Source organism: Poecilia formosa, unplaced genomic scaffold (assembly GCF_000485575.1).
Source record: "Poecilia formosa unplaced genomic scaffold, Poecilia_formosa-5.1.2 Scaffold16, whole genome shotgun sequence".
Taxonomy (NCBI): domain Eukaryota; kingdom Metazoa; phylum Chordata; class Actinopteri; order Cyprinodontiformes; family Poeciliidae; genus Poecilia; species Poecilia formosa.
In genome coordinates, this window is record NW_006799955.1 from 3,936,212 (window position 1) to 3,949,699 (window position 13,488).

At 36.4% G+C, this 13,488-nt stretch overlaps 1 protein-coding gene across 4 annotated transcripts in view; it reads left to right on the forward strand.

Moving 5' to 3' along the window:
• The window catches only part of grb14 (growth factor receptor-bound protein 14), a 28,094-nt gene extending 17,073 nt beyond the window's left edge, over window positions 1-11,021 (forward strand). The window contains exons 5-15 of one of the 4 annotated variants that reach the window (XM_016668704.1): window positions 906-1,027; window positions 1,419-1,493; window positions 1,579-1,716; window positions 3,104-3,214; window positions 3,345-3,440; window positions 3,789-3,851; window positions 5,213-5,329; window positions 6,631-6,700; window positions 6,777-6,867; window positions 7,321-7,414; window positions 8,917-10,827. In XM_016668704.1, the coding sequence (XP_016524190.1) occupies window positions 906-1,027; window positions 1,419-1,493; window positions 1,579-1,716; window positions 3,104-3,214; window positions 3,345-3,440; window positions 3,789-3,851; window positions 5,213-5,329; window positions 6,631-6,700; window positions 6,777-6,867; window positions 7,321-7,414; window positions 8,917-9,063 (1,124 nt within the window). In that variant the 3' untranslated portion in view covers window positions 9,064-10,827. Of the gene's footprint in view, window positions 1-905; window positions 1,028-1,418; window positions 1,494-1,578; window positions 1,717-3,103; window positions 3,215-3,344; window positions 3,441-3,788; window positions 3,852-5,212; window positions 5,330-6,630; window positions 6,701-6,776; window positions 6,868-7,320; window positions 7,415-8,916 lie in introns of all 4 variants that reach the window. The other 3 variants (XM_016668705.1, XM_016668706.1, XM_016668707.1) reach the window with 3 other exon arrangements.
• Window positions 11,022-13,488: the final 2,467 nt, after the last annotated feature.

Sequence of the window (13,488 nt, forward strand, 5' to 3'; positions counted from 1 at the left end):
TTATTATTTTGTAATTTGATGCTTCCTGTCCAAAGCACATTGTCTGACAACATAATGAGAAAAACAGAATTCTGCTAAACATCATTTCTCTTATATTCTGGGACACTGGGTGGAGATGGTAAATACAGCTGAAACCAGATGTTGCGCTGTAGGTTTCCTGTTTTAACCCAGTTAGGATTGACACAGTTATTTAGACCTTCTAAATTATGAGATACAAATTATTGTAGTTTTTTAATCACTTCCTTAACAGTCAAAACTTTATTTGCTATTAAATTGCAATTAAACGTTGTGATTTAGATCAAACATTTTGAGTATAATTCTTGAGTGTCACCTTTAGTGCACTACATTCCAACAGTAAATGCCCAGATATTGTGGGTAAAGTAACATGAGACATAAACAGAGGCTGTCTTTCAGCATCAGCTTGTGCTAAATGACACATTATGTGTCATTATTATGACACATTATGTGTCATTTAACCCAAGCCATTCTGTAAATCCAGTAGAACAAAGAGCTTTGTCTTGTCAGGAGGTGGGTGGAGCTTCACTTGGGTTGCCAGATGAGGGGCGGGGCTTCGCTTGGCGTTAAGGTGACACAAATCTGGCGGAACAATTTAGAGGTTTTTGAAACAGGTCGTTTTGCAGACAGTAGCAGAACATTTACTTATTTCCAAAAGTGTTTTATTTTTTATTTTTATTTTTTGCTCTTGGATTGTTTATAGAAAGAGACACCAAAGTGAAAGAATAGAAATATGCAAAAAGTGACTTTTGCATAATAGTGGATCTTTAAATTTATAATGTAGATTTTGGTTTGATAACACACCTGTTTCCCTGTAACTGGTCACTCACTTGTTAAAACCTTTCATTCATTGAGCTTTCATACATGTTCTCCGTCTGTGTTTTCTCCAGAAAGGACCATAGAAGATCATGAATGTGTTATGGACGTGCTATCAGGCAATGGGATGGAGACAGACAGTCGGCTGTATTTTAGAAAGAATTATGCTAAATATGAATTCTTTAAGAAACCGCTGGTGAGTTTGCCACAAAATTCTACTGCGTATAAAGTAATCAGACCAGTGGTGGTTCTTGCATGAATGGTGTCCTGGACAAGTCTATTATCTAAATCATCTAAAATCAGGCACGGGATATCGTGCAGTGAAGTCTCACACAAAGCACATAAAATAGTTTCCCATTTCCCTCCAGCAAGCAGAAAGCACACTCTCCCCATTGAGAGATAAAATCAATAGCAACTTTGTTTAAAGCCTAGTCAGGACAAGAAAGTTATATTTTTCTTTCTGGTGCTTGTTCCTCCCTGGGAAATGTCCCATATGGCCCACATCAAAATCCGCCACTGGATCACACACATCTTGCAACTGTTTAAAAGATGAATTAATGTTAAACAAATTTTGCTAAATTTTGTAGGACTTTTTCCCAGATCATATGGTTTCCATATCAACAGAAACTAATGGCATTGTGGATCACTCCGAGCTTATTGAGGTATGGAGGTTTTTGATTTTGAGAGCCAATGGTATGAAATAAAGACTGTGAATGGTCAACTATTTCCCCCACGTCTCCCAAACAGACCTTCCTCAAATCCAGCACTTGTCCTGAGATCCATGGCCACCTTCATGTCAAAGAGCAAAGCAAGAAGTCCTGGAAGAAGTTTTATTTTGTTTTACGGAGGTCAGGGCTTTATTTCTCCACCAAGGCAACTTCTAAGGTTAGTAAAACAAACATTCAACAAATAATTAAACAACGTTTTTGAGTATTTTATTGATATAATTTCAGTTTACAATTTTAGAAATATACGTCTGCTGTATTTTCAAAATAATTAATGTTGCATTATCTAGGGTTGATGCAGTTTGTCCTCAGAGGGGAGTCTAAATGCATAGAACCAATTGAAAAACTCTTTTAAAATCAGTAAAATCAGTTCATGATCAGTTCATCCTCTGCATGTGCACCAAAGGTGTTATAAAAAGGCACTGGAGCAGGTTGAGCTTGGTTTTCCTGAGCCCAGCCGCAGTGGAAACCATACTCTGTGCTGCTGACAAGTGAAGCTTATACCTGGTCTGCAGCCATGCCAGCACACCCACTTTTCAACTGCTTTGCTTTCATTTCTTACAACAGTAGGTCTTTTGTTGTTAAAGTACAGGTAGGTTTGGTATGGCGCCCGCTTTTCGTCCTGCATGTTTACAATCCATCTGGTGTCTTGGTCAAACACTTTGCTAGTCAGTCAGCACAGACATTAATGGCTGAAGCATTACTTTAAATAAGGAAGTGGGAACAGTGTGTCACATGAAAGCAGAACAATGAACGCCTTTCAGTTTTTTTTGTTTTTTTTACTCAGAGTTATCTTTGACAGTGTAGCTATTGATGCTGTCTCTATGTCTAAATGCATGCTTATCGCTTTCATTAAATATTTTGATTTCTCAGATGGAAATTCAGTTTCAAATATCATGCTCCACTACTGAGTTCTTATATTTTCTCATTTTCATGCTAATTTAATTGGCAGTACTGTCTATTTTGACATTATCGAAATATTTTAAAGAAACCATAATCTTTTTTTAGGAAAAAAAAATATCCTTTTGCTTTCTCGTATATTTTCTATTAATCATTGTCACATAAAATGAAATAACAACCATTACCTTTGGCATGTACATGTATATTGAGCAGAAATATGTCTTATCCGATAAAGATGTTTATACCTCCAGAACTTTCCAGTAATTTTAAATGTACTTTATTGGGTTTTAATGTGACAGACCAACACAAAGTAGTGTGTAATTGTTATATGGGTGGAAAATGACAAATGCTTTTTCAATTCTTTTTTAAATAACAACACAAATCTCTGTGTTTGCATTTGTCATCACCCACGTTCAGTGTGATACACCTAAATAAAATCCACAGCAACCAACTGCAACTTGTGCCTAATATGAACAATTTTGGTGTATAAGGCATGTTTCTCTAAGTCTCTGTGTAACTTTAGAGTAACAGTTTTAATGATGGGCATTTTTTTTTCTTCTTCTTTCTTTTTTTTTATATTTCCATTTAAGCTCCTAACTACAGCAGTCTTTGCTGTATTTTCACAAGAAGCTCTGTTTGATGTACAGGAACCAAGGCATCTCCAGTTCTTTGCTGATTTCGCCGACAGTGACATCTACACTGTTCTATCAGCCAAAAAAGCGCATGGAGCACCAACAGAGTTCGCTTTCTGTGTCAAGGTAGGGAGAGCTTCTTTTACTTCACGACGTTTGAACTTGTTTTGAAGAGAGAAGAGAACTATCAAAGCTTTCGGGTTTCCAACACACATTGTATTTCAATATCGTGCCTGCTTGTTACGTCTCACTGCAGGCTACAAAGTGCAGTTCGTCTCGTGATTTGAAACTGCTTTGTGCGGATGATGAGCAGACCAAGACCTGCTGGATCACAGCCATGCGCTTGTTAAAGGTTGGCTTGCTGATGAATAACTGTGGCTGATATGTAGGAAGAGGAATGCTGAGTCAGTGCTAGAATCAGATTTAGCTTTGGAAAGAGGTCAGGGGAAACTATCGAGTGATGCTGGATTAGCATTCCCGCTCTTGATAGAGGCAGCATGTGTTCATTGTCTGGATATCTGATGGATCAGTGGGTCCATCACACTCCTCCATAAATAAAATTGAGTGTAGCATAAAATATGAATTTCAGTGGATAATCTTTTTTTCTCTCGTCTTCACAACAAATAAATAAGGTTTAAAAATTAAATGCAATGCAGTGTCTGGGTTCAAATTAATCATTTTAACCTTCTTCATCTTTCAGTTTGGGATGCAACTTTACCAAAACTTCATTCAGCCTCATCAGAAGCAAAAAGTCTCATCCATGGTAAGCTGAAGTTGTAAAGTTGTCTGTAATAATGGGAGCTGAAGTTGTTTGCGTAGTGTTTCGGTGCTAGTTAGATTGTTGTAAATTTGTTTATAAAGTTCTATTCCTGAATGTCAGCCACAGTTCCATAGAGCTATAAAAATTATATGTTTACTGAGAACATTTTTGACGTCTTCCAACATTTTCTCTCTTCCGTAAAAACTATAATACTATGATTTCTTTGTGAGAGAATACTTGGCTAGAAAGAAGTAGTGGAACATTATAAAAGCAAACACGAGTGTAAAGCAGACTAATAAACTTGAACCATGAGACAAAGTTCTATGAATTGCTGCACGTTTTTTTTCTTATTGAGTGGTTTTTAATGCGGTGCTATAAACTTAATATATGTCAGTGTTCTTCTTTTAGCCTCTGTTAAAATAAATCAGTCAATGAAGCCTTAAAAACAATGTAAATACATAAAAAAAATGCAACAGTGATATAATTCTGTAGGACAAATAACTCACCTTCAGTGTTTCAATGTGGACTTCATGTCCCAGAATAGCCTCAAACTTTACTGAGGCAGCAAACAGGATCTATTTATGGGTTATGTGCATGTTCGCAAGCTGCCAGCCTTCTAAAAATACATAATTATCAGCTGCTCTCACATTTGACAGCTCATCCCTTCTTCTTCTTTTCCTGCTGTCATGGGGTCGAATGCTCCCTGGCAGACATAGCCAGGAGGATTTGCTAGAAAGATTGGAAAGTATGTGAATCAGCTCGATGCCAAGCTGGGTAATTAAATTTTATGTATAGATAACATGACATGTTTCAGCAGAATTGCTGCCATTTATAAATGACAGTTGAGCTGATGAGTATTTACGGCATGTGATGTGGGTCAGAAAGGATAAACAGCAGTAAAATAAATAAAAAAATGTTTAAGAGCACTCATTTTAATTGCAGAGCTTAGTTGGTGGAACGGCAATAAGTGTTGCAATTTGAAAGCTTTGAGGTAATCCTCATAAGAAGAATTTTCTTGACTGTGTGTGTAGTTTAGAGCCACTCACTCTATGACAGCTTAAAAGAGTAAAATGTGCCCATGTGTCATTCTTTCCAAAGCCACTCTAATCCCTTTTCAATAGGGCTTTCTGTCTGGAATTATCTAGAAATGATGAGGATGGAGTCACATTACACAGACACTAGGTGGCAGTGCAATCCCACATGGCAGCAAGTCTTTAAATCTTCCGTAACCTATAAAAGGGACTCAATTAAAAACAATCTGCATTTTATTTCCGTGATTTAGATTTTCACTTGCTTGAACTAATGTGTCTTTTATGGTTTAATTCCAGTGCCTAAAACAATATATAATTTCTTTACCATTTCAGAGAAGCATCTCTGAGAACTCGCTGGTGGCCATGGACTTTTCTGGTCAAAAGACACGAGTGATCGAGAACCCGTCTGAAGCTCTGTCCGTGGCTGTGGAGGAAGGCCTGTCATGGAGGGTGAGTCAAGGATTTCTCAGCACATGTCTCACTCTATGCAAAGAGAGACGTCAGCGTTGTTTATTTTACATTATTTTTTTTTTCTCTCATGTAAAAGGGAGTAAATGAGAGACAAACCTACAAAACAATTTATGGTTTTTACTTTTTATCCAATATATTTTATAAGTGTGGCATGCCTTTCTATGTAATGCATGAAAATGTATAACCTGGTCTAAATGGAGTTCAGTGCAACTAACTGCAGAAGTTACCTTATTAGTGAATAGAGTCTACCACTGTGTATTTTATTCTCAGTTAAAATCCAACTGTTCTCTGAAGGACTCAGACGTTTGTTAGAGAGCATAAGTGAACAAACAGCATCAGGAAGATCATGGAAGTCAGCAAAGAGGTCAGGAAAAAAGCTGTGCAAAACTAGAAAAATACGTTGTGGACAATTTAAAAGCAGGGCAGGTTATCTGAAAGTTTCCAAAATTTCAAAGAGCAATTTATAGTTTGAAAATGGAAAAAAAATAAAAAAATAAAATAAAATAAATAAATGCATGTGTAAGCCATCCAAGACATAGTTTTACATTTTAACTGAGAAGCTGAACAAGGCATTAATCTGAGAAACAACCAAGAGGCCCTAGGTTACTCTGGAGGAGCTGCAGAAATTCACAGATCAACTGTGAGAATCTGTTGTCAGGGTAACTATTAATACTAAGCCCTTCAGATCTGGGCTCCGTGAAAGAGCTGCAGGAACAAAGCAAGAGGGAGTCCAGTTTGCAGTTTGCCATCTGTCACATGGGGAAAAGCAAACATGTGAAGGAGCTCAGATACAATGAAATCAAAATTTGAATATTTGGCCTGTGTGCAAAACACTGTTGATACTGTCAATATAATCTGACTGAGCTTGACTTAATTTGCAAAATAAAAAAGGCAGAGCTTTCAAACGTGCAAAGCCGGTTGAGAAATATTAAAATCCATGCATCATTTTCTTCCTGCATCGAAATTATGTGCTGCTTTATGTGAAGAGCGGTTTGAGATTTGAGTAGTCAAAATAATTGGAAAGTGCTATAAAAGTTCAGTCCATTTACCACTTACCATTAGTCTAGCACATAAAATCTCAATAAAATAAAATGAAGTCAGTAGTTGCAATGTGACAACATGTAAAAAGACTGGAGTATGAATACGTCTGCAAGGCACTAATTGAAAGCTTCTCACAAAGCAATGAAGACGATTAAAGAGAAAACAGGTTAACCGAATATTAACATTATTATATATCATTATATATGTTATATTATGACAATCACTCATGTCTCCCTCAGAAGAAAAGCTGCCACCGTTTGAGTGGTCACGGGAGCCCCTCCTCCACACAGAGCTCAGTTCCAAACCTAGGTATGTGAGATACGTCTCTGTCTGCTTCACATATGTACACACGTAACAAAACAGCTAACTCCCAATCTTTGTGCAGCAGCAATCCACTTGGCTCAGCCGTGGTTCCATGGGAAGCTGTCTCGGGAAGAAGCTCAGCATTTAATTACCCAGCAGGGTCTTATTGATGGGTAAGTTGTTAATTCTCTTTTAGCATATTGTCTCGCTTAAGACAATTGGGATTTTGCAAACAGGGTGACCTCTTGCCTCATATCATTTAGAGAGTTTTTCTCTCTTAGCTGATTTGCAAAAGAGCAAGTATAACAACACATTTATAATTGTTTACACTCAGACCAATCGTGTGCAGTTGACAAAAGTGTTATTTACAAATGATGACCATTAAAATGGCTAAATGTTTGTGCTGCAGTGTCACAGCTTAACACTTTCCTTTGCTTTTATTTGTCAACACGTCAGTGATATCTTTACCAAGACAACTAAAACAACAATCTTTAATTGACTATATTATGTTTTACTACTCATCTCAATAATTCATAAATCTTTAAATATCGGTAAGTCTCAGAAGTCATATTTTAACATACATGCTTTGTCTTGAACTACACTAACGGGGTTTCTTCCTGTTCCAGAGTGTTTCTTCTGAGGGACAGCCAAAGCAACCCAAAGACGTTTGTTCTCTCACTCTGCCACATGCAGAAAATCAAACACTTTCAGATTCTACCAGTAAGTACACTCATTTGCATAAGTCTAAGCTAAACTGGAAAACATTTTTTTTTCTGATTAAAAGGTCGGTCAGATGAGGGTGTTCTTACAAATGCAGAGCAAAATAATTTTATTTGTGGTAATAAATTGCCAAAAAGAGAAAGGAGATACATGTCATAAGATTATTTAACATCTTTATAGTCAGAGCTCAACTCAAAATCAAATTGAATCGCTCTGATTAATGGCACTGATTGTTTTCCAGATCAAATTTGGAATCATAGTATAAAACAAAAACAAACAAACAAACAAACAAACAAAAAAAACAACAATACAGTATAAACTTTACTAGATTTTCCTCCAACTTTTCTGACAGATTGAATTATTTGATGCCTGAACAACAGCAATACAAGCAGTTTCCCTGGATTCACATGCAGATGTTCCTAGCTGTAGCAGAAGGAGACTTGTCATACACCACTTTTGTTTTCCATTTTCAACCAAAACTTCCAAATGTTTGGAGATTCACCTGTGCATTTACTGTAAAGATGATGAATGACGTCTACCCTGCTATTTCACCTGCAGTACAGCTTAATATCATTATTATGTGCATTGGCTTGTTTTCTGTAGTCATCTTACTATCTTTTATTGCAATGACACCAGACAAATCTCCTAGATAAACACGTCTCCTTGACTATTATGCAAGTTGTTGTCAGATATATATCTGGCATCTCCATTTAAATTTAGAGAAGTAAACTAATAGGAGGTGGAAAGACCTGTCTGGGAAAAAATAAAAAAATAAAATAAAATAAAGAAAATCATAACTTTAAACCACTTCCATGATTTTGTTATCAACATATAGCTCAAGAAAAAGAAATAAAATAAAATTCACTTATAAAGACTTAAATAGTCATATTTTAAGCCTGTTAGTCTTACTTAGCACTACTTCATGGTAACATCTATGATGTTGTGTCTCATTCATGGGAACACAAGTTAGAAGACGGTTGGTTGTAAGGCTACATTTTATCCAACTAAGTCACAGTTTCCAACAAAATCGGAAAACATATTGAAAAATTAGTGGTGTAGACATATAACCTAATTAAAAATTGTATTTTACAATTAATATGCCATAAATCATCTTAGAATGTATTGTAATAATTTGTTTCAAATGTCCAGAAACCTGTGATAGAGCGAATTGAGGATTTTGGAAATTGCATTTCTTTTCACATAATACAACTTGACTCTAAGTTATGGATCATATCTGGGGCTCCTTGCTCTTTTGGCTCAAAACATGTCCTTGTATGACAATATTGGTAAATTTGAAGTCATTAACATATATTGTTGAATAATCCTAACTAAAGGTTTAGATCGACATGAAAAACAGATGAGAAATGAGCCAAACATGCAAAATAAACTCTACACCAAGGTCAATTTCACTTGTTTTCTATTTGCCACAATTAGCAGAATTTGTATTACATTTTTCTCTGTTTTATGTGCACATATGGATGTGTGTATTTGGTCCATTTTAGGTGGACGATGAAGGGGAGCTGTTCTACAGTTTGGATGACGGTCACACACGATTTACTGATTTGATCCAGTTAGTGGAGTTTTACCAGTTAAACCGTGGGACTCTCCCCTGCAGACTGAAGCATCACTGTATCCAGATCACCCTGTGAAATGGACACTAAAGACTCCCCAATGGGCCCTTTACTCTGGGTTTTGTTGGACAAACACCCTTTTCAATTTTTTTTTATTTTTATTTTTTATTTTTTTGCCTTACAGAAGAACAACGTAGAGACTGTGGTTTTCACAATGTGGAATATTCTCCATCTTTGTTTTTCTCTTTCAGGAAAAGCCAGCTGTCAGATTGGACTGTATGACCATTATAGATTGCAAACAAGATTATTTTTTAACTCAGCTGTCTTTCTACATGTATTGGGAAATCTATTTTTCAAAGCCTAATCATGACGATTTGCTCTAAGAAGTGTGAAATTGTGTTCCTTCACAATATCAGTGAAACTTTTTTGTAATACCTGGTTTTCTAATGGTGTGCACAAACAATATTGCTGAAGCTCCTTTATACTCTACAACCACAAACTTTATTATATGTTATTGGGATTTTGTCTTTTTGTTCGCGGTATGCCAACATGCATAATAATGAAAGAGAAGTGGTTCTGAAAATGTAATAAAAAAAAAAAAAAATCTGAAATTTCTCCCTTTGCAATTACAGCTGCAAATGTTTTGGAAGATGTATCTAATGACTATCATTTTCACAAAATAGCTTGCCCCAGTCAGATTGCATGGAGAGCATTGATATGTTTTAGAGCATTAATATGTTTTAATTTAAACCTTTCCGTTGTAGCTCTGGTAGTAAGTTTAGGGCTGTTATCCTGCCGATGGGTGAATCTCTTGCCTAGTTTTAAGTCTCCTACAAGTTTTCAGTGACCTCATCTGACCACAGCACTTTTCTTCCATTCTTTCACATTTGCTGTGTCTCATATATGTCTTGGGGGGGAAACTCCAAATAGTACTTCTTAAGATTTCCCCCTTGCCAATTTTCTGTGAAACCCAGATTTGTGGAACACATGACAAATAGCTGCCCTGGCTTCAGATTATCCCACCTGAGAGGTGGATCTCTCCAATTCCTCCAAAGTTACCACAGGACTCCCACCTATCTCTTCTGATGACTGCACTTCTTGCCTGGCCTGCAAGCAGAGGTGGATAACCATGTCGGTTTGTAGTATCGCCACACTCTTTTCATATCTAGATGATGATATGAAAAGATGTGAGACCTCCAAAGCTTTATACCTGATCTGTCTGCTGTTTCTTGGTCTTTCTCATGTTGTTTGTTAACAAATGATTTCAAACAAACCTCTTCAGTTGTTGAATCAAACTGAGCACACGTCAACACTATTTACTAATTAGCTGACTTCTGATCGCTGTTGAATGCACCATTTTTCTTAATGGGCACTAGATGGCTGCTGATTACAATTACATGCCACAATTTAACAAAAAAAAAATAAAAAAAATATGTGCAAAAAAAGGCAGGCCTGCAAGAAAACTTTGAGTTATGTGCATCCCAATAAAAATATATTAAAGTCTGTGATTTTTAAAGTAGAAAAAAATAGAAAAAAAGTTAAGGTGAATAATTATTTCGGAAGGCATGGTAAACTTGATTCATTTCAAATAAAGAAGCGTTTGCTTGGATGCATGCAGTTCTGAAAACATCAGTAAGAACACATTTCAGCTGTTAAATAGGGCTATTTTTTCTTGTTTTTGTACCTCTCAGTGTTCAGGATGTTTTTTTTTTTTTTTTAGTTGAGAGAAACTGCCTCTCAAGAAATCAAACAGCGTTTACAGCTTTTGCCTTTCAGCCATCATGAAGAAATTCTGTATATCTGATTCTTATCGCACTAAATTCAAATGTAAAATAAAATGAACCCTTTGGAGTTTGTTCTTTTTGTTTTCTCACCTGGATTGATTGTAATTAGATCACCACTTAAAGGCAGTGTCAGAAATGTTTTTGTCATGTTTGTTTGTATGCCATTAGCACTGCTGTGTAAAATCAGCATAATTCATTATTATATTTTTTTTAAACAAAACTACATTATTAAAAGAATATATTTCGAGTCACTTTTAAAATAGATGTCTGCGTTTTCTTTTAGCTTCAAAATTTTGCATTCAGATTGATTTTTATCTGTTGCTGTTTGTTGCTCAATTGATATCTGTGGTGTGAGGAGATCTAGCCATTGTAATGTACTAATTTCTTTTTTATTATGTTTTTCCAAATAAGCTGTATTGTTTTTTTGGCGATAGGGCCACAACCAGCAATTTTCAGATCGATTTGGAACCTATGCTCAGTTCCACAATTTTCTCACATTTGTCAATAAACTGCAAGATTACTTATTAATCTGTGCATGGCAATAGTCTCTAACAAAGACATAGCATTACATAGACCATGCAGGGGTTGTCCCATGTCCAGTACCTGTAACCTAAAATAACTTGAAGCTGTTAGAGAAGATTTTATGGTAAATATGCATCCATAGATCTAGATTTAGAGCTAACATCTAAACCAGAGATTTCTCTTGTAGTATTCTTTTTCCCCCATGTTATTTTCACACTATAGTGTAACATGCTGACATGGTTTGACAGCAGGGGGCTGCTGTGGATCGGCTGGTTTTCAGATGGAAGATCAGAAGTTTGATCTTCTGCCATATGTCGAAATGTTGTTGGGTAAAATGTTGAACTCTATCTCAAAATGGATCTGGTATGCAGCACTGATTATATAAGGTTTAATTTTACTCCAATTTATGCAAGAAGGAGCAATCTGGCTGAAAAAAGTTACAGCAATAGAGAATTTAAATGTTACAAGGAAGAATTGTCTTATAAATGGGAACATTTGATGTGAAAATCCAATACTTGAGTTCTGATGCAGACATTTTGAAAGAAAGATGTGTATTGACTGACTAAACTCAACTCTTGTGACTTGTGATATGTTGTTGTTGTTGCTTTGTCTGACTGGATTTTACCTCTACCACACCCCATAAAAAGGCTATAATTTGTGCAGTATTTCTTTTTAAAGTAACATTTCTTTTAAAACTCGCATATAATAAGATATCTACAATATTTCTATCTAATAAATCTGTTTTACCTTGATTTAATTGATAATGTTTAAGGAGATACAACGACTGCACTGGCTTTGTATCTGTCCTTATGAAGTCTAACTTTTCTCAAGCCACCAATCCAACCTTTTTACATTTCATGGGAAAAGCCACCTTTACCTTCATCCACTAGATGGTACCAGAGACATTTTGCTTGCTTGAAACCATAGTAGATATTTAAACATTAATATTTCATATATTATTTAAAGAATTAATGAATATGGTCTTATTTAAACTTTTTCAGCAACTTAGGGTTCCTGAAAAATTAAAAAAAAAAAAGAAACATACTTGCCTCAGGTATTGTAAACTACTCCATAATTGTATATATTCATAGCAATTTAAGAATACTCAAAGAATCTACTTGTTACTGGCATTTCATAGGTCTCTGCGTTATAGCAACCATTTTGGTACAGTAACTTTTACGCTAATGATGGTTAAGATAATGTCAGCTGCTTGCACAGTAATGAATTTGTGGTAATCTCGTAAGAATGGTATTTAGGATTCCACGGGTGAAAGCAAATCCTCATGGATATACACTCCCCACCCAACACAAAATGGAAAAGGATATCTTGTCAATCTCCTCGGTTGTGATATAAACACATTGCCCCTATACCTGCCCTGCTCCACTTCAAGTGCATATTTCGAAACACTTCTCTCATCCAGGGGAGACATGTGCACACAGAGAAGTCTTAAACGCACCCCTGCTTCCGAGGTCTTGTGCTAAATGTTGTTTTGGATGTATTCCTGCCATTGATCGGAGTCTGGCTGCAGGGGGAGAGATGGCAGCTGGGAGAGACTGCGCTTCCTTTAATGAATTCATCCAGCGCAAACGGCCTGTGGATACACAATCTCTCCCAGTAAAGAAATCTTGTCTCCATTCTATCTTGGCCCTCATGGACAACCAGCAGGGTTTGTAACACCTCACACCAGCACAACCATGAAGAATTCACTCCTGCCTGCTCTCGGACTCTTATGACTTCAGGTTCTGTTCTTGAGAGCTGTCAACTTTGCTCTGTTCTTAAATGCCCCTCTTGTTGTATTCCTCTTGAGTGTATTAAATTATCCGCCTTTGCCTTTTCTCGGCCAATGTCTGCATATATCCAGTGAAGTGAAGACCTTGCTGTTTGCTGTGCTTGTGATTCACAAAGAGGCATTATTTGGACGTGGGTTAAAGTCTACGAGGAAATGACAGTGGTTTTGTTGGGAGATGCACTGCGGTGAAGGTTAGTGGGGTATTTTGCTGGGTTTTAGCAGAAACATTTTCCCAAAGGGAGCATGGAAAGCCAGAAGCAAATTTGAGTCATGACCATTCTTAGCCTTATAACAAATTATAAAGGTTTAATTTTCACACAGTGTGAATGAAACAGTTTGCATAAAATACAAATGGGTATGATGGATCAAACTAGCAGACTCTGTATAGTTTACTGAGTTGCATGATGC